The sequence below is a fragment of the Notechis scutatus genome, chromosome 1 (assembly GCF_049901735.1).
Source record: "Notechis scutatus isolate UNSWTSFEM ecotype Mainland chromosome 1, rNotScu1.2, whole genome shotgun sequence".
Classification (NCBI taxonomy): domain Eukaryota; kingdom Metazoa; phylum Chordata; class Lepidosauria; order Squamata; family Elapidae; genus Notechis; species Notechis scutatus.
The window spans coordinates 128,483,689-128,505,498 of record NC_142009.1 but is presented as its reverse complement, the minus strand read 5'-3'; the positions used below and the strand labels follow the sequence as shown (position 1 = coordinate 128,505,498).

The following is a 21,810-nucleotide window of genomic DNA, read 5'->3' as shown; positions in this document are numbered from 1 at the left end:
GTGAAGACGGCTCCTCCCTAATAGTTCCCAGGGTATATGTTTTATGGTGCAAGTAATTGGTTTAGTTGGGCAAGAGTGTTGTCTATAGATGAGTAACAATAAAGGAAACTGCTTAAAAGAGTCTCAACATGTGTTTCTTGGGTTTTGGAGATAGATATTTATCTAGCCCTTGAAGCCCTGCATAGAATATTGGAAGGCCTCCATGCAAATTTTTCCATGCAGATACTGGCTAGCAGGTTCCTAGGAAAGCCTACTGGTGATATCAGTCTGCCATGGGCACCCAACAGCCCCCACCAGTTTTGAAATGATTGGTTCAAACAGGTTTGAATCACAATGTTAAACATAATTAAATTAATTTTGTGGTAGAATTTGGTTTGGGAAACACTCATTTTTAAGCTAGTAATGAATTATAATCAATGTCTTCAAGACTTATCAGATTTAAGATCAAGACTAATTTGCTCTAATTTTAGGAACAGCAGAAACAGTAACTCTGAGCAGACACGATCTTTGCTTTAAGGGTTGAATTGGGATAAAATCTTTTTGAAGCAATGATGGATAACCCATGACCCCTCACAGATGAAGCATAGCTCCCATTCAATTCTAATTACTATTTATGTCAATTGGGCTGATGAGCTTTGGAGTCAAATGACTTTATACACACTCCCATGCACACTTATCTACCGGAAGCAGATTCTAGGTGAAGGTCCAGAAAAAACTTTTTAAAAATAAGAGCTGTTCAACACCAAAATCACTTTTCCTTTACTAGGCATGTTTATGCAGAGACCTCATAGCCATCTGTCAAAGTTTGAATTCCAGAATCCACCAGAATTGGGTGGTAGATAAATGTAAACAAACAATTTGAATTATAGTACTGAGCTCAATGGCTTCTTCCAGGCCTATGATTCTACTGTACGTGAGCAACATATATGAATGGATGGATGGATGGATGGTCATTTTCCAGGAGAAAGAAAAAAAATTTCTTTATGTCAAATTGTTTGAATGCAAGAACTTAATACACTTAACTATTTGCACCAAAGAGTAAGCCATTTATTATTTTTGATCCCAGCAGATAATCTTTTGCTTTTAAGAAAACAAACAGAGGGTTTTGAATTATCACCCAGATGAGGGGTAGGCAAGCTCCATGCCTTTAACACATCTGGAAGCACTGTGTCATGATAAACAACTGTGGGGATGCTCTGTGGCCAAACATCATTGCATATAAACCAGGGTGGGAGATGGACCACCATTTGAGGTTAAGTCATCAAAGGAATCCTTTGAGACAGCTTATAAAGATTGGGGTGCATTCCTTGTTGCCTGATGGAAACCTTGCTGGCTTGTGCTGGGTCTGGTTATCTGATGCTCGGGCAAGCAGACATGATGTTACGATAACTTCAACTGCAAAACCTTCAGCACAACAGCTACATAAGCATCATCAGGGATGGGTTTTCTTTGGCTTCCGGGTTCTAGGAATTTCTTAATGGTGGGAAAAGAGCTTATCCTTGCTTTGAAAGCCTAAAGCAATAAATAAGCAATGTTAATCATATTGAATTTATAACCCACACATTCTCAAGCCAAGACAGCTCCTAGTGGTTGACAACATAAATCCAAAGCATTGATAAAACCCAGCCATCATAAAACACAGTCAAACTTCAAAACACAATAGAAATCTGTAAATAAAATAATGTCCAAAAACGTGTACAAATATAACTAAATATCTACTGCTGTTTACACCCAGGAAATGCAAATTCCTGAGACAAGAAGGCTTGAGCCTTTTCTTTGAACAAACCAGGGAAGGAGCATACAGGTAGTCCTTGACTTACAATAGTTTGTTCAGTGACTGCTCAAAGTTACAACAGCACTGTAAAGAGGCATATGACTGTTTTTCACACTTACGACCATTGTAGCATCCCCATGATCACATGATCAAACTTTGGATGCTTGATAATGGCATGTATTTATGACAGCTCCTGGGGTCACGTGATCAACTTTTGCGACCTTCTGACATGCAGTGTCAATGGGGAAGCCAGATGTTCTTTACAAACATGTCACAAACTTAACAACTGCAGTGATTCATTTAACAACTCTGCCAAGAAAGGTCTAAAATGGGGCAAACTATTTCTGCAGTTAAGCAGGTTTTAAGGTTTTAGAGATTTATAGATAAAAAGGCACCTTGTGTATAATCCAGACATCTACACATAGCCAGGGCAACTTGGCCAAACGGTGTTGCATACTCTCATATAGAAGCAACTGACAGAAGTTTGGCCATCATATTCTGGATCCAGAGTAATTTTCAGGGTTCTTTCAAGGGCATTCCCCCTTCAAATGGGTTACAGTGGTCAGATCATGGATAATAGTGGTCAAGTTGGGTAAATAAATAGTTGAGAGATCATTTGTTCATCAGTGGTTCCTTGCCACTGTGTTGACTTATGTGCTGAAGGAAAGCACAGTGTCCAAGAACAATGCCCAGGTTGCATGACTGCTCCTTGAAAGGAAAAGAAACTAAACTAAAGTCCCATCTCTTTGAACTGACTCCCCCACCTATCATGTACACTGCATTGTTTGGATTCAGCTTTAGACTACTTGATTCACTCAATCTGCAATACAGGCCAAATAAACACCCACTAGATAGCCTGGAAGACTCTGATCATCTCTCCCAACTTGTTCATATAGATATAAAATTCCCAGGAGGATGAATAAAAACTCAGAGGCTACCTCAAGATTATAATCTGAAAATGCCCCTGAGATAAGAGAGGACATGTGATTAAAGTGTGGTTCCAACTTCTCAAGGCAATTTGGAAGGATCCAAATTCAAAGATGTCAATCCAGGAATCTAAGCAGAGAAAGATTAGCATTGTGCTCCTTCAACAGATTGTTAGAGCAACCTGTTATCATCTCATGCCATGATCCAGCCTGAAATGGACCCCAAATATCACTTGCATCTAGAAGGACCTCAAACTAACCACTATTGACCTCACCCCATTCCTAAGATGTCTGTAAGGGGTGTGCATAAGTGCACCATCGTGCCTACCATCCCTGTCCTATTGTCCCCATTTATTCATACCTATTTCCTGTATTCTTACTCATGTTTATACTTATATCTATTATCTTGTAAGCGATTGACAAATCAAATAAATAAATAAGCTGCTTGGCCACTATTCATTCCACAATCTTGGCCAGAAATGACAAATTTAAAATTGCCCTAGAGTTAATAAAAAGGGAGGAATCTGGCAATGGTTTTTTTCAACAGAGGTAGAATTGCCTCCATCAGAGATGGTGCCATCCTTTGGTTGACAAAGGCATAATTTATTGTTTTCAAAAAGTCTGTTCCAGACACTATTACCAATAGTCAAAAGAGAACTGTATCTAAAAGACATATGATGATCCAAGCTTACCCAAGCACCTTGTCCCCATCTTCAAGGTGTACAGGAGAAAACCAAGGAAGATGAGATACATTAAGCCCTTCCCTTCTATCTGCCTAAACAACCCTGTGAATCCACTGGTAGATATAAACAATTTTAGAAAAAATAATAATAAATCCTTCAAACACAGATGGTTCAAATAGGCCCTCCAGAGTCTTCTGGCACAAGTTCTTGAACTACCCACAAAGTTCCTTCTTGTGGGCAAAATGGAATCATCATCATCATCATCATCATCCCCGTTGCTGAACTTCAGTGCCTATGATCTCCCATTTGTGGCTTAAGTGACAGCGTAAGTCAGATCCAGCATGTTTATTTATATTATGCGAGGAACAGCTGGTGTGATAATCACTACTAGATTACCTGTAGTTGAGGGAATGGTGCAAGAATGTCAGCTTTTTTCTCTTCCAACATTAAAATTGCTTCAAGCAATTGTATATCTGCCAAGCTGAGTTGATTACCAACTAGGAATTCTTGGTTATGATGTTTCAGAGCCTATAAAATATAAAAACCTCACAGTTGAACCACAAGGTAAATTAACTGAACTGTGTCCAAAGTTTTGATTATTAATTTACTCTCCTCAGAAGAAACATAACATAAGCAGGGGTGGGATTCTACCAGTTCGCACCTATTCACTAGAACCGGTTGTTAACATTCTAAGCAGTTCGGAGAACCGGTTGTTAGAAGAAATTACTGGCCTAATCCTGTAAGGAAGGCAGAAAGGAAACATTCTGGTGTTGCTTACAGAAACTGTCTCTCCGTTAACCCTTATTACATTCTTGGCAGAACTAGACTTCCTGTCTCAGGAACATCTCTGGAGTTTTTTCCTCCTCCTTTGCTAGTACTTTGCTTGTGTGGAGTGACCATTGAAAAAAGTGACTTATGACCGTTTTTCACACTTACGACTGTTGCAGCATCCCCACAGTCATGAGAGGCCAGGCGAGGAGATGCGTGCCTCGATGTGAGTGATATTGAGTTGGCCACACCTGGCCAATAACATGACCACCAAGCCATGTCCACCCAGTCACATGACCACCAAGCCCCGCCTACCACCTAAGCCCCGCCCACAGAACCAGTTGTTAAAATTTTTGAATCCCACCCCTGCTTATAACCTACTACAAGCATCCTATGGTTATTTAATAGGGACCAAAAAGAATAGTTTCTCTATACAATAAAACATGCGTATATACATATCAAATGCTAAAATGGAAAAAATATTTGGAAGCAAAGAAGAAGAAAGAAGACTCCTTGAATGTCTTGTCACATTTATTTAAATTCTGGGGCAGAAATCCAAATCAGTTAGGAAAGCAATTAATAATGGATATTATTAAAAACAAAGAGGAAATATAGCACAATTATTAACAGTTCATACAAGGCTAATAATCAGAAACACTCTTGTATTTCCCAAAGTTTAATCAATGGCTTAGCTCCCCTCAGCTTTTCAATTGTTCTTTTTTAAGTATGATTTTTATTAAGAATTTTGATTACATTAGTAAAAACTAATACAAACTAAAGTTAGAAAAATGAGAAGAGAAAAAATAATTAAAAATGCAAAAAAGGGAAAAATATAATAAAGAATAAGAAAAGAAATTTATAAAGAAGTAAAAAAACAATCTTCACCCCTTGTATACACATATTTAGTTACTCTTCGTCTCCTATAAGATTACAAACAGATACTTCTTCATCACATATCTCGTCTCTTTATCTATAAGCAAATCCATAAAATGTCAACTTTTCAATCCTGTTGTCAGCAAAAAGTCTCTAATAACTTTAAGGTGGTTAATAGGCAATTTCAAATGTGATTTTAAAATGAGGCTTGCAAACTTAGTGTCCTTTAAAAGGCTTAACTCTGGCTGATCTCATCTTCAAACCCGTGGAAAATCATTGACCTAGTCTCCTCACCATCTGGAGCATATGTGGGCCATTTCCCATCCTCTCCTTATCTGGAGAGGTTCCAAGGAACTGGTCTATTCACCGGTTCTTTGACCTCTGTCATGGTGATTGGCTCCACTTTCACAGAGCCATCTTCTGCTCACCATATCTTCTTCAAAGGTCACTTTCCAGTGATTCATATTCATAATGTAATTTAAATACATCATTTGTTCAAACCAGGAAGCTGATGTGTTGTCAGCACATTCAACTATGTAATGAACAAAGTATTTAATAAGAATATTTCATTCATTCAGATCTAGGATGTCTTATTTTTGTGTTCCCTTTATTTTTTTGAGCAGTGTACTTTAGGCTGGAATCACACAATACATGGTTAAACAAACTATTTGGCTGCTTCAAATAACAGGTAAAGCTAAACCTAAGCAAAATACCTAACTGCCTGGGATACTGCGTGAACGTGGCTTATATTTCAAAGGGAGAAAGACAAAAACAGTCTAATATTTTAAAGAAAAAGGCCTAAAAATCTGCCTTTCGTGTATGCGTGGATGTTCTAAAGCCAATGCCATTGGTCTACATGAAGGGATAATTGCTAGAAGAAATGTTAAGTGTGGGCCTACCTTTTCATAGACTGGGAGGTACCTGGTCTCAGTTTTTTCAATAAAGGCAGCAAGTTGCTTCTCCTTTTGCTCAGGTGGAGTAAAGGGGTAGAGCAAAATAAGGTTCATCAGGTCCATGGTCCCTTCCGCATACATGTCAATTCTGTGAAGATAGACAGGAGAAATGTTACATTGCACTTCAACAAGCATTAAATTTAACAGCTTACTATTGTCTACATACTTGTGTCAGACATTGGGACTCTCAAATATCTAATGGGAAGATTTGTGTCACGATGTCACCTGGCATGTTGTCGTTTTGATGTCATCTTGGCTTGCTGCAGAAATCTTGTCTTGGCTATAGCAGCTGATCCCCAGCCACATGTGAAATGCCTATTTTCCTGGAAAGGGTCATTGGCTTGGGCCATTTTCTGTACTACAGTTGCCCAATGCTCTATCTGATGGCTTTCGTAAATATGCCATAGCTCTTTTTCTCCACTGAGACTGGAAAAACAGAAACACTGTACTCTGACCAAAGCTAATTCAGTGCAAGATGGCAGGCTGTGATGGAGTGAAACCATAGCCTTTGTGAGCATGGACTCAAATGTGCACTAAAAAGAGACTTCTTATTTTGCCCTCGCTTACATATTTCACTGTTGAAGAGCTTAGAGATGAATAAGATGCATAAGTGCACCATCATGCCTACCGTCCCTGTTCTATTGTCCCCATTTATTCGTACCTATTTCCTGTATTCTTATATACTTATACCTATTATCTTGTAAGCGATTGACAAATCAAATAAACAAATAAAGGACAACTCCACTGACAATAGGGACTGTGGAAGAAATTTCAGAAGACAATTGCCCGAGAATAATTGTATCAAGAACAGGGTCTATCAAATAGAACCACTCTCTGCAAGTGCCTGATTCCTTCAAAAGGTGTTGGGCTAAACATGACGATGCTGGCTTGGAATGATGGGCACTGTAATCCACTTTACCTGGAAACTGGAGATAGCTCTAGTGGCCTGTATACATACTTGCCTCCCTGAGTCTCCGCCTCTATTCCCATGGAGTAACACAAAAACAGTGAACTACTGTATGGCTATTAGATAAAAGAGGGAAAGGATGGCTAGTACAAAAACTTTGCACAAGTTGTGTGTTCCCAGCCTTTTAAACTGAAAAATGAGGTCTTAAGGGGAGAGATGGCCAACTGAAGACAACTTCACAGGCAGAGCTGACAACTGCAACTTTGTACAAGGAATCCAAAGCAGATCAGCAATCTTTGATCCCTGGATCAAAGAGAATGATGTGAGATTGCCCAAGCTGTTTCTGTTATGATCATTCTTTTTCTTATGGTCATGCCTAATAGGGAACCACCTATTAATGGATTAAAAAAATTAAACACCTTCAGAATGACATAATTGAAAACACTGGAGAATGAATGCTCTTAATCCTCAATATAAGAATATGAAGATGTACCTTTATAATTTTTAAAATAAACAGTAAAAGTCAATGTAAGGTTTTGGCTACAGAAAGTTCTGAGGATTCAAAAACTTTAAATATATGGACTTTAAATATGAAGATTTTGAAATTATTTTTCAAAAAATTAAGCGTATGTTTCTAGAAAAGACAAATTGCTAGAGTTTGGAGTTAAAAGACAAACAATTTATAATAGCATTTAGAGAATAAATAAGAGAATAACAGAGTTGTTATGAAGAGTTTTATATTTGTTACCCAAGAAAAGGTGACGTTTATGGTCATCACAAAGGGGTCAGGAGTCATTTTCTAAGGGCAGGAGGGCTTTCTATTCTCTTTAAATATTTTTGTCATTTTTTCCTTTCTCTTAGCCTCTGTTATCTTTTATGGTTTTATTCAACCCTTCAATAAAATTATTTGAAAAAATAAAATAAAATTACAGGATGCATATCACATGAACTATGCGATGGCACAGTGTTCCCCAACCAGCACATTTTCTACATTTTCTAAAATCCGCAAAAATATAAAATATCTCCTGCTCCAGGATTTTCCAAGCCAGCATAATCATTGCTCCCCAAGTTCTATGAACGAAGGAATTAACTGTGAATTCTGTCCCCTTTCACAATTATTTCATTTGTTGGTAGAAAAGCTGCAAAACCAGACCATTCCAGTTCTACCTTCACTCAATTGCTTGTCTGGTTGTGCGCAGAACTGGTATCGTTACCTCTGGTCCCATTTCTACACAAAAAAACCTGAGTCATGGATTGTCAGCAGGATTGACAGGGCAGGTTCAGACAGGCAAAGCCAATATTGATATTGGCAATCGGACCAAAACGAGGATTACAGAATCAACTTTGAATGTGATAGTGGAACTTGCTTGTACCAAAGAAAGAGGAAAATATGCATTATATTCTGCAAGGAAAGACAGAAGGGCTGTCCTGCAGATAAAATTACAGGTTATCTAAAATTGATTTTGATCTTTCTTGTGTTAGACAGGCCACTGGATTGCAGTCCAGAATAGTAAATTGCACTTTCACCAAGAAAGCTAATTGCTCTGTTTTGAAAAGCTGGGCTTTTCAGTGAGAGGTCGAAGGTAATGGTCTCTTTCCTGCAAAGCATTTCTTTTTTCAAGTTATTGGCTCTGATCATGGATAGGAGACAACCAAATTATGCAAGAAGTCAAATGTGACATTTTAAAAAAAGTATGCTGTACAAATGGCTTTAGGTGAAAAGCCAAATTACACATAATGTTAAACTTGGTATTTAACCTACTAGCTTTTCAAAATGCACCTTTTTATGGGAGGGAAGGAAGGGGAAGTATCTATAAAATGTGGGACAGGATTTAACACTTGTCTTGGATTCATTGGCTGGTATGTCAATTATAGCCCTTGGTGGGCATGGTGTGGCTTGGTGGGTGTGGCAGGGGAAGGATATTATAAAATCTCCATTCCCTCCCTACTCTTGGGGGAAAGGTTACTGCAAAATCCCATTCACTCCCCATCCCACTAACCTGCTTTCCAGCTCCGTTCTCCCCTGCAGGGCAACAAAAGAAAACCTAGCCCATCAGCTGGGACTTGAGACACAGAGAATAGATGGGGTCGGGGCCAGTCAGAGGTGGTATTTGTTGGTTCTCCGAACTACTCAAAATTTCCGCTACCAGTTCTCCAGAACTGGTCAGAACCTGCTGAATACCATCTCTGCATTCATTGCGTGTGGGATTGCTCTGAAAAATCACACATCAACTGTAGTTTGTACAAAATGCCATAGTCTGATTGTTAGCCAATATTCACCAAGGGCTGATTATACCCGTGATTTGATATCTCCATTGTTGTCATTAGATTTTCACATGCAATTCAAAATTCTGGTTTAACTCACGATGGCATGCATAATTCATATACAGTAGAACCTCTGGTCACGAACACCCCTGGTCACAAATCGGGTTCCGACCAAAAAATTCACAAAATTTTTGAATCTGGTCATGAACTCATACTCGGGTGGTGATAGATAGATAGATAGAGAGAGAGAGATAGAGAGATAGAGATAGAGATAGAGATAGAGAGATAGAGAGAGAGATAGATAGATAGATAGATAGATAGATAGATAGATAGATAGATAGATAGATAGATAGATAGATAGATATAGATATAGATATAGATATAGATATAGATATATAGAAATAGATATAGATATAGATATAGATATAGAGATAGAGATAGAGATAGATAGATAGATAGATAGATAGATAGATAGATAGATAGATAGATAGATAGATAGATAGATAGATAGATAGATAGATAGATAGATATATGGCATTCAGCTTAGTTCGGGTATTTTCCCTCGTCATAGTGGTTGTGCTTTTAAAGTTGTAGCAACGTTTCAGCAGAATCTCATCTGCCATCATCAGGCTTCTATACAGAAGCCTGATGATGGCAGATCTGAATTGGTCCATCTGGCACATTCCTTCCAGGAGAAACTTCTGCTAATACCAGGCTGTGCTGTTTTTCAGCTGTTGCTCTGGCTATTTTTGTCTTGCATTTTGGCTGCATGATTTATTTAGTTATTATTATGATACTATATTTGCTTACCATTCGGATTTAAATGGTGTTTACTACGGACATTTAATCGGCTGTATGATTCATAGAGTCATTTTTTAAAAAAAAAAATTGCTAGTAGAATAAATAACAAATAATAAATAGTAAATTTATGCTGGTAGAATAAATAAAATCATATCTAACAAAAGGTATAGAATTAATTTGAAATAAATAAAAAAAATTCTAATGGGATGCCCTAATCTTAGAAGGCTGGTTAGGAATAGGTTGGGAACTACTCAAATTATTTCCCTGGAAATGATTGCCATTTACAGAAAGCCTAATAGCTTCCAATGTGCAAAGATGTAGGTTGGAGGGAGGGACTGGGGACTGGACTATTATTACAAAGATACTATAACCTTTCAATGCTCTCTCTTAACAACCCCAATGATGCTGCTTCATTTAACTTCTCACAACTAGATGCAAAAATCAGGAGCACGTGCCAATAGAATGTTAATGGTGACATGGGACTGGCAAAACATTTACCAGGCGTTCCAGGACTAATTTATATACTACACCAGAAATAAATGATCTAAAACCTTTTTCTTCTTGGCCCACAAAAACTATTTCTCCTTCAGTCAATGCACATTGGTGAGCATGTGGGAATGCGGTAATATTAAGGGAGAGATTTTGGATCAGGTCTAAGATGAGGAATTGCAATACTGTACTGTGCTCGTTCTTTCAGATCCTTCCCAAGCAGATTATATTTCCCTGCAATGTAATTGAGAATAGCTTTGGTCTGGACCAGCTTCAGCCCATCCATCTCCACCAGGGGGACTTGATCAAACAGCAGGTATCCATCTGGAGGAAGCGGGGAGAGAAGGAAAGAAAAGAAACAGCATCACTGATTTTTAGAGTTTTACAGAGTGAAACAATATATATTTTTATTATTATCATTATCATTATTATTTTTATTTTTATTATTATTATTATTATTATTATTATTATTATTATTATTATTATTATTATTGCCGCCCATTCACCCATGGCGACTCAAGGTGGCTTACAGAATATAAAACCACATTTAAACAATAAAAACTAACAAAAAGAACCAAATAAAATCACCCAACTCCCATCCCCTGCCCCGACAATAGCATATATACTACATGGATGCTAGCATATAATCTGCCTTCCAGACTGAATTTAATCAGCTAGCACATATAACAGCTCTTTGTGCAAAATAAAGCAAAAGCTGCACCCCAAATGCTGCTGCAGATTTAAAAGTAGGCTCCGCCAAGCTCAGAAAAAGAGAATGGTATCTGTTATTAGGAATAATTACTTTAATCCTTTCCACATCTTCACGGTTCCATTTTATTTATTTATTTATTCAATGTATATGGCACCCCTTTCACTGTTCCACCAACTCCGGGCAGCTTACAATATGATAAAAAGGTGAAAAACATAATACAAAATGATTAAAAGTAAGAAAGATTAAATAAAGACTGAAAACCAAGAGGGACAGGTGACATGGAGGTGGGGATCTCATCTCTATTGAGGTGGCCATCCCCAGTATACAACGCCTGTTATTGGGGGCCCATGTTTTGATCTCTTCTGAAAGGCCAGAGGTGTGTGTGTGTGTGTGTAAAATAAAAGAGATTAGACAGTAATGGTCAGCCCTGTGCTCCACCCTTTACAACAGATATCTTGCACTGATCACCTATTTCTCAAACTTCACTTATTCAAATTTCTACAGGTAAGACATGTTCAACCTCATTTACCAGTAAAGTGCCATGCTCATGTTCCCCACCTTATCCTTGTTTATTGTAAAGAAGCGGTGAACTGATGCATGCTTGCCCTATATCCCTGATTCACGTTCCCTTTTGAACAACTGGATGGGAGGGAGGAAAGCTTTACAATTTGTTATAAAAGCTGCATGATGCAAGACCCACAAACCATTATTTGTATTTATTTGATTTGTCAATCGCTTACAAGATACAGGTATAAGAATAAACATAGTTTTGAACACATGAGATAGATACTTATAAGAAAAATAAAAAGAAACAATAGGACAGGGATGGTAGGCACGTTAGTGCACTTATGCACGCCCCCTACAGGCCTCTTAGGAAGGGGGTGAGGTCAATAGTAGACAGTCTAAGGTTAAAGTTTTGGGGTTTGGGGAAGAAACCACAGAGTCAGGTAGAGTATTCCAGACATTGACCACTCTGTTGCTGAAGTCGTATTTCCTGCAGTCAAGTTTGGTGCGGTTAATCTTGAGTTTGTATCTATTGTGTGCTCTTGTATTGTTATGATTGAAGCTGAAGTATTCATTTGCAGGTAGGACATTGCAATGTATGATTTTATATACTATACTTAGATCGGACCGAAGGCGGCATAGTTCTAGGTTTTCTAGGTCTAGAATTTCAAGTCTGGTGGCATAAGGTATTCTGCAAAGAGTAGAGGAGCGGAGAACTCTTCTTGTGAAATATTTCTGGACTTTTTCAATTGTGTTAATATCAGATACATGATATGGGTTCCAGACTGATGAGCTGTATTCAAGTATAGGTCTAGCAAATGTTTTGTATGCTCTAGTTAGTAGTGTGATATTACCAGAGAAGAAGCTACGTAGGATTAGATTAACAACTCTTAATGCCTTTTTGGCTATGTAGTTACAGTGGGCTCTAGCACTTACATCATTAGAGATAAGTACTCCAAGGTCCTTGACAGAGTTTGGATCCTCAACAAGGTCTTGACAATTTAGCTTGTATTTTATTTTCTGATTTTTTTCTGCCAATATGTAAGACAGAGCATTTATTTGTTGAGATTTGAAGTTGCCATTTGATTGACCATTCTGATACATAGTCAAGGTCTTTTTGGAGGGTAGTAGTATTGTCTGTGGTGTTGAATAGCTTTACATCATCAGTGAAGAGAACGCAGTTGCTCTTAATATGATCACAGAGGTCATTTATGTAGGGTATGAAGAGAGTTGGTCCTAGAACACTGCCTTGGGGGACGCCACTATTGACAGGTGCAGAATTTGATAGGACACTCCCAATTTTGACCATTTGTTGTCTGTTTGACAGGAATGCTTCTATCTAGTTATGTAGGTGTCCAGAGATACCATAAGATTTTAGTTTTAGTAGTAGTTTGTCGTGTTGCACTGAATCAAAGGCTTTACAGAAGTCTATGTAGATTGCGTCTATTGCTTTGCCCTGATCGAGTTGTGTAGTCCATATGTTTTTTAAGTGGGGGGAGGAGGGGAGTCCTTGTGGAGTCCTCAGAGAGCACCAAGAATTCCACATCTCATCCCTGAGCTACCAATATTATCTTCTGTTGCATTATCTGATGTTTGGACATGATGAGACAACTTCCTTGTTGGTTTTAGCAGCGGAGTGAAATGAAAGCTCCACCTGCTCCAAATACATAGCAAATTGCACTCTTGGCACAGATTTCTCCGCTGCATGTCATGGCTAGCGGCTACCTTAGAAAGTTACTTTTTCTGCCAATCCTTTGCTGCCAGTTTCCATGACCTGCTTCCCTGGGGCAACTTCATCATTCTGCTTTAGGACATGGCTCACAAAGCTAAACCCAGCAGAATGTAGGTTGCAGCCGGCCGCTCATTATACAACATGTGCATGCAAATGTGCCACCTGCTCTAACACATGCCAGCAAAACATGGACACTAACCTCACCATCGACACAAAAGCTACGAGTGGCACATAAGAGCCATGGAAAGATGCATGCTCGGCATCACAAGACAAGTTAGAAAGACCTGCACATGGATTAGAGAACAAATGAAAATATATGATGTGTTCAATAGAATAAAAGAATGGAAATGGAAATGGGCTGGTCACATAGCAAGAAGAACTGATGGAAGGTAGGTCAAGGCAGTCATAGAACGGATCCTACTTGATAAAAAGTGTCCATGAAAGAGACCTAAAACAAGATGGATTGATGACTTCAGCAAGTATTGAGGGCCCAATTGGCAAAGGAAACCTCAAGACCATATTGGTTGGCAACATGCAAGAGGCCTTCATCCTGCAGTGGATAGACAATGGCTAAAGTGATGAAGATGACAATGGTGATGATGGTGATAAAGAAGAACACAAATGACTTCTCTTTTCATGTAGACCACAGATGACTCATTGAACAAACACTACAGTCTCTTATGCCTTTTGTAGTTGACTTCACTCATGGAGGACCGAGAGAGGAGAGCAACAATGATTTCCTGAATCATTTTACCACAGCACTGAAAAATGTGACTTATGACCGATTTTCACAGTCACAACCTTTGCTGCATCCCCACGATCATGTGATCAAATTTCAGCTGCTTGCCAACTGGTTCATACTTATGATTGTTGTTGTGCCCCAAGGTCATGTGATCATCTTTTGCGAACTTCTGACAAGCAAAGTCAATGGTGGAGCCAGATTCTCTTAACAACCGGGTCACTAACTGATCAACTGCAGTGGTTCACTTAACAACGGTAGCAAGAAAGCTTGTAAAATGGGGCAAAAGTCACTTAACAAATGTCAGTTGTGGTCATAAGGCGAGGACTACCTGTAGCTCCATATAGAAAGGAGCAAAAGGGAAGGTAGGAAATATAGGAAATCTTCCAGAAAATTATGCTGAACACATCTAATGCACCATTAGTCTAGACCAGGGGTGTCAAATTCGTGTCATCAGTATCGTAATGTGACATATTGTGACTTTTCTCCCCTTCGCTAAACCGGGTGTGGGTGTGGCCAGCATGTGACGCATATGGCCCATGGGCCGCAAGTTTGACATCCCTGATTTAGACCGATTTTTAAGTATTGTTAACAACTTCAGTATCAGATTGTCATATTTCTCTATAAGAAGTTTAACTTAAAATTCTAAAGTGATCAGGGTCTTAAGGCTACCTTATAAATCTCCCTCTCAAAATTAGGCCAATTAAGTAGCCTAAACAAAATCATTGTTCAAAAATGGGGTGATACAATTCAGTGGTGCAATCTATACACCAATCACCTGAATTCGGTCTCATTCGGGAATTTCAGAGTAAGAGTTTATAATCTGGGGCCATTCGGTACACAGAAATGAGAGACTAAGGCAGTCAAATGAAGAAATTAATTTACATTTAAAGTTTGTTTAGAGTCAAAACAAACTATAAGTGTAAATTAAAATTCTCGAAGGAGTCCTTGGAAATCATTTTTCTACTGTTAAAAAGTATATATTTTGATAATACTGATCACCAGCTGTAATATTTTATTTCTTGGTAGAAAGGTTTAGTCGAGACTAAAGTTAGTTAGTTACTAACACAGTCAAACTGTAGGTATAGTTAATGATAGAGTGTAGTGTGTTTATTGGAGGAAGGTAGAAAATAAATTCACATTAAATTAAGATGAATGCAACTCAAAAAAGTCCTGTCTTTGTATGTTCTCCATCCTCTTCCATCTTTGCAACCGTTTCAAGTTCCCATTCACTAAGCTTCTTTTCTTTTGTTTTTCTACCACATTCAAAGGATCCATGAGTGCCAAGGGTGTGGGAAGCAAAAAGCCCAGAAGACAGCTGTGACCTCATCGTTTCTAAAGAAGTTTCTGCCTTATGGAACCCTCTTTTTCCTGAAGTTCCTCAGGCCTCCACCCTCTTACCCTCCCATAAAGCTTTTCCCGCAAGGGCTGGGAGAAGATTGAATGATTGCACATTAGAAGTTCGACCTGGCACCAAGTCTTTGTTGTTTTTAATGCTGATTTAATAAGATTTCAAATGTTGTTTTAACTTTTGACTGAGATCCACCCATAATTTGTTGGAAGATGGTTAACTATTTAAAAAGCCACCTTTCGCCATGGGCAAATAGGTGGCAATATAAATTAAATAAATAAATAAAATAAATAATAAATGTTTTGAATAAATGAATGAATGTATGAATGGTCAATGCTTCCCAACTCTACAATGCATGTAAAAAATAAGTACTGTACAACTTAAATTGTGCAGCTTTCATCTTGAACTTTTTTTGATTCTACTCCAACCCCATCTCTGCAGTCACCCAGATCTCATTCAAGCATAAGTCCTCAAGTCACTTACCAAACTTATTTTAATGATAATACCTAAAGAATAGTTGCTGTATTTACCTTTGATTAATTTCAAATATTGTTCCCTTGTTTCCAAAAACACTTCTTCAAACTGGGAAAAAGGGAGAAAAAAATTGTTTTAACTTTGTATCACAGGGCACAGAATTTTGAAAACTTGGTTTAAAATACCTTTGGGGCAATGGTGGGATGCTGCCAGTTCAGACCAGTTCTAGCGAACCGGTATCTCCAACAATCAGCTGGCCCGTCCACCCACCCCTGCCCCTTATATTTCCGCTCAGCTGATTAATGCGGCACAGTGGATTCCCACAGTGGATTCCCACCTCTCAGCTGTTTTACTTACCGGGGCTGCCCTAGAAGGTAAGCTGTAGTGCTTTCTCATAGAACCGGTAGTAAAAAAAATTGAATCCCACCACTGCTTTGGAGCCTCCTAATCCCCCAAATGAGAAAAGTTGGCTCAATGGGAGAAAAGTTCAATCTCTCATTTCATTTCTTAACTCCTTCCAAAGCTCCACTCCCTGACCCAAATCAGATTTGGTCTCTGCCTAACCTTGAGTAGGGCTACTAGATCTAAGCTGGTTAGATAAGCGGGGCTTGAGCCTGTTCCAAGAAACTAATTTTAGTCTGAGGCCTTGCCCTAATTCACACAAAGATGAAGTGAGGGGAAAAGAAGCATATTCAGACTTGCAAAATTCAATTACTATACCTATTTACGATGGGGTGTACTTCGGATTCCTAGGAAAGAGGTGGTGTGTTCCAGAGGAACAGGCAACAAGTCAGTTCAGATAGTTTGTGTGAGAGAAAGAGGGTTAACATGGGTCTCTCCCAATAGTTGCAAGGATATATGTTTAAAGGGGGGGGAATATTGGCATGCTTTAGTTTGGCAAGATTCTGTCTATTGGTGAGAAGAAATCTTCTTGGAAGAATCCCAGTATGTCTGTCTTCGATTTTGAACCCTGACACTGTTAGAATGAAAGTAGTCTTGATTTGTGTGGCTTTGGTTCCTTTGTCTGGTCTACCTTACAGGGCTGACAAAAATAGAAGAAACAAACCTCAACTCCAGATGCTGCTAAGACCCAGCGTATAGATTCCATTCGTCCTCTGCCATTGAAATAGGTCAGTTTGGGTTTCTCAGACATATTTTGCAAGTTTTGGTTCTCCTGATAAATTTCAAGGTAGAAAATAAATTTAATATAACCCATTACTGTGTTTATTTCTAATAAATGTATACAACCTTGCAGAAAAATCAAATCATAAGTCTTGTGAGAATTTAGCTGCAGGTAGAGTTAGTCTACCTGGAGAAATGTGAAAATATGGGTGTGGTCTGCGTATAGATTGACAATGCAATTCACATAAGGTGTGTGTGAGAATGGTGTCTGTTCTTGACAATGAAAGAATGCCATTATGTTCTCTCCATAGTGGTGGAAGGCTACAAGGAAATTGGTTTGTTTAATGTGCCTGGGAGTTTGATACAATTCTGATTGAAATGGTTTCAAGGATGAGATGGCAATTAGGAAAGTTTGGAGAAGAAAGGTTTTATGCCTGGAAGTGATGCACAGATCATATTTCTATTCTTCTTCAATGTATAAATCTGAGAAATTTATTGTGCAATTGTTGTTTTAAAGCAAGTACCGATAAAGTGAATAGTCTTGAATTATGCAATATTTTACATCAATGTGCAGCTGAATATTGGTTACTGAGTATTGGTTGATATATAATGGAAAGGCATGCATGAGAATAAAGGGAAGATTTAGCAAATTATGCAACATTAAACTGGGAGTAAGACAGGATATGCTTTGATCCTTTGGTCGTTTGATGTATATATTGCTGCATGCATAAGAACTGATTGAAACAATGTTAGAAATGTGTTGGTTAAAGGTACATACATGTGTATACAGTACTCTTGTATGTGAGTGAAGCAGTTTTAGGCTCAGAATCCAAATGATCTGCCATATTAGATATGTTTCTACAAGAAATATGGATCTGAAAATGTATGTAGCAAATCCCAAGACTGTCATATTGGGCTTTGACAAGAAATGCATCTTGACAAAAAGACAAGAAAAATGGACAAAATGATTGTAAGTTTTACCTAAATGAACAATAAATAAATATATAAAATAAACGAATTGGAATAATTTGGTAGAACATTTACTGCAGACTGAAAATAGATGGAGAAAGTTTAAGATGTGTCAATGGTGACAAAAAGATGGTAGGTAGCATGTGATCTGTGGTGAGAAGCAAAACTTTGTCAAAAGAGATAATAGCTGTGTTGAGGGAACAGAGAGTGGCTGCGTCAGGACAAATAAAACTGAATGCAGTACAAATGGATACTTAATAAATGCATGGTGATGAGTGAATTAAATAAACAAGTGAGTCACAATTATGAAAAATACACTGAGGAACTTTGAGCATAAACTACTTTTAGCTATATTCCCTTTACTTATCTCATGCCTTTAACTGCCTTTGCTTACCACTTATTTTTTTCTATACTTATAACAGAAGGGATGTGTTGTGGGCCAAGGAGCTTAATTTGGCAAGATCCATGAGGGAAGCCTTTTCGGCCATGGCGCCTGCCCTCTGGAGCATCATTCCCTCCAAGGTAAGATTGGCCGCAATCCTATTGGCCTACTGGGGATATGTGAGAAAGACCTTCACAGACAGGAGGGAGACTGCAGATAGGACAATTGGTGTGTAAAAGATGTGTCAGCCCACAAAAGGGGTGGGTGGGTTGAATGGGAAACATTTCAAAAGGGGCCCTTCCTAGTTGCCCACAGTGTAAGAAGAAAGGAGGGGAAGAAATATTATCAGTCTCGCGAGATTCTGGTAATATAAGCTTACAATAAAGATAGCGCTAATGCTTCTGGTTTCTCTTCTTGTGTAGACTACCTCATGGCTTAACAGGAAAGCTTTCCTTTCTTCTTACACTCTGGAAAACTAGGAAAGATCCTTTTGAAATGTTTCCCGTTCAGTCCCCCCTTTTGTGGGCTGAGACATCTTTTACACGCCAATTGTCCTATCTGCAGCCTCCCTCCTGTCTGCGAAGGCCATTCCCACATAAAATATGGCATCGTCATTGGGCCTGGGGATTCCCATGGAGGGGTTAAATGGCCATCCTGTGTGTAAGCTCAGAATGTGCTCTCCTGTACTTGTTGCTGTTGTTATTATAGTTTTAATTGCTTTGATTGCATTTTAATGCTTTCATTTTTTAATTATATAGATTGTTTGGGAGTGTTTGTTTTTTTGTTGTTCTTTTTGCGCTACCTTGAGTCACAACCCGTATTAGGAAGCGAGGCTAGATGAATGTTGAAAATGGACACTAGAGGGAACCAAAGACAGAAAAGAGTTTAAAGCTGGTATAAAACTTTTTTTTTTTTTTTGCTTTAAAGAAAGGTTTTTAAAAAAGTGAACTGAAATATTAATTAACTAAAATTTCAGAAAGCATAGAGATTTCAGTGGATAAATTTGAAAGACCCCTCTTAAATGCCAAAGATTCATGGAAGATCAAATACAGAGATGCCATTGGAATAATTTAAATGTCAAAAATTTTATGTTTTTTGATATTTCTTAGATGAAGAACAGCCAAAAAGGAATTAATATAAAGTTGCAGTATTTGATCAACAATAAGTTTGATACTTCTAGCAATTCCCAATGAAGTTTTTGCTGAAACAGGATTGAAAAGAGGTCAATTTCTGAGCTTAGACAAAAAGTTAAGACTCTGGGGAGAAAAGTATTTTTATGTGTAACTCTTAAAAACTGTGCTTATGCTCATTGTGATGAAGGCAAGGAGTCACTTATTTCTTACTGTCTTTGTTCCTTTTTTCTCCACTTTTTTTCTTTCCTAATTGTTTTCCTTTTTTTCTACAGCTTCCGATTTTTTTTCTTTTTCCTTCTAGTTTAGGTTGTATTAGTTTTTACTACAGAGATTAAAAATTTCAATAAAAGTGTTAAAAAAGAAAATTAACAAACAAACACTGGATTAGGCATTGCTAAATGGACTGCTTTCACTCATTCCTAAAACATTTTCAAGTACCTTATTCCACGAACAATTTTTTTCTGTATAATAGAAACTCACCTTTAATGAAGTTTCTTTTCTCTACAAAAAAAAAAATACTGCACTGCACACTGTGCAGAAAACCTACCTTCTTTCTTTTCACTTCTACTCCAACTGGGAGAAAATGTTGTTGCTGCTGCAATTCAAAACAAAGAAGACAGTTTTAATTCTTGCCTAATCATTTTGCAATAAAAGTTGTTCTGCTTACAACTAATGCAACTTCAGTCTCTCTTTATTTTTTTCTTCCTTTTCCTTCCTTCATTATCCTTTATCCTATCTAATCTACTGCTTGAATAACTGATTCTGTAATTTCTCTTTCTCCTATTGAAGATCTGCAAATAGCTAAACAAATAAGCTAAAGTATTTCTGTACTGCCTTTAGGCAATTAAATGTTTCTTTCCATTGTAATCCCATTATGCCTCCAATAGCTCATATACAAGATCTGAAAGTTGTAAAGGTAATTCCATACCAAAATGTCAATACTAACCGCAAAGCCTGATCTTATTTGTACCTCCACCAAGAAATCATTCGAAGGAATGAAGCTCCGACTACTGGGCATATATATAGTCTGATTCTCCTGTCAGAAGGAGGCGTTCCCACTGAACTATCTGTTTATCACAATATAGATTGAACCTGGGAGCAAAGTATGTTGGATTAGGAGCAATTACAAAATGAATGGATTGACTCCTTCATTGTGAACAGTGCCTAGAATTGTCTACTGTTATTGATGCTACAGGATTACACTGTTTGGGCAACACAGTATTTAAAATCTCTAAACAACCTGGAAGAAATAAAATGGAGCAAATTAAATACACTATAAACACAACTACTAGAATATAAATGGTTTTTGAATATAGTTAAAACTATCCCATCTAATTCTAAAACTATTTTGTAAACAGAATATTAAATTGCTAAATTATGAAACGAACAAAATATTTTATTAGTGCATTAAGCTTCTTGATACTGCTTTGAGAAGGTGATAGACTCTTGAAATACTTACTAGATCCGCATTCCCTTGGGGTTTAAGGGAATGACAATGACCAATCACTTCTGGAAAACTTCAAGTATAGTTAGGACTAAACAAAGAGTGGGTGTCAAATAAGTCAAAACGGCAGCTAAACAAATGATTCCAGGCAACTAACAACGTGAATGAGATTACGTTCTGTCTCTATCAGAGGTGAGTCACACAAAATATAACATACAAGCCAGGTAGTCCTCAACAGATTGTTTAGTGATTGTTCAAAGTTACAGCAGCACTGAAAAAAAGTGACTTACGACTATTTTTCAGACTTATGACCAATGCGTCATCCCCATGGTCACGGGATCAAAATTTGGATGCTTGGCAACCAAGTCATATTTGTGATGGTTGCAGTATCCCAGGGTCATATGATCATTTTTTGGGACCTCCCAACAAGCAAAGTCCATGGAGAAGCCAGATTATCTTAACAACCCTGTTGCCAGGGGTGGGATTCTACTGGTTTGGACTGGTTTGGGCAAATCGGATGTTAAAGTTACAACTGGTTCGCTGAACCGGTATTTCAACCGACTCCCCTCCCGCCCCTCCCCTCCCAGAAGTCTCCACACGGCCCATTTTCAATGGAGGTAAGTGCAGAGCCTCTGGGAGGGGGGGAAACGGACCTTCTGGAAGTCTGGAAATGGACCTGTTTCTGGTTTCAGGAGGGCCTCCAGAGCCTGGGGGATGCTATTTTCGCCCTCCCAGAGGCCCAGAGAAAGCCTCTGGACCCTTTGGAGGGTGAAAATGGCCTCCCCCAGGCTCTGGAGGCCCACCAGAAG

General features: G+C 38.2%; 1 protein-coding gene across 2 annotated transcripts; it reads right to left on the bottom strand.

Annotated features, from left to right (window-relative positions):
• Positions 1-1,023: 1,023 nt before the first annotated feature.
• Positions 1,024-20,580, bottom strand: LOC113410617 (glutathione S-transferase A4-like). Of its 2 annotated transcripts, none has more exons than XM_087945862.1 (8): positions 20,486-20,580; positions 20,105-20,152; positions 17,018-17,125; positions 16,008-16,059; positions 10,631-10,763; positions 5,924-6,065; positions 3,780-3,911; positions 1,024-1,512 (listed from the first exon to the last, which is right to left on the bottom strand). In XM_087945862.1, exons 1-8 carry the CDS (start codon positions 20,573-20,575, stop codon positions 1,381-1,383), a joined length of 837 nt encoding a protein of 278 aa, XP_087801988.1. In that variant the 5' UTR covers positions 20,576-20,580; the 3' UTR covers positions 1,024-1,380. The 2 variants fall into 2 exon arrangements, with proteins under 2 accessions (XP_087801988.1, XP_026521046.2); XM_026665261.2 differs by having other exon boundaries at positions 20,504-20,580.
• Between the last annotated feature and the right edge of the window lie 1,230 nt (positions 20,581-21,810).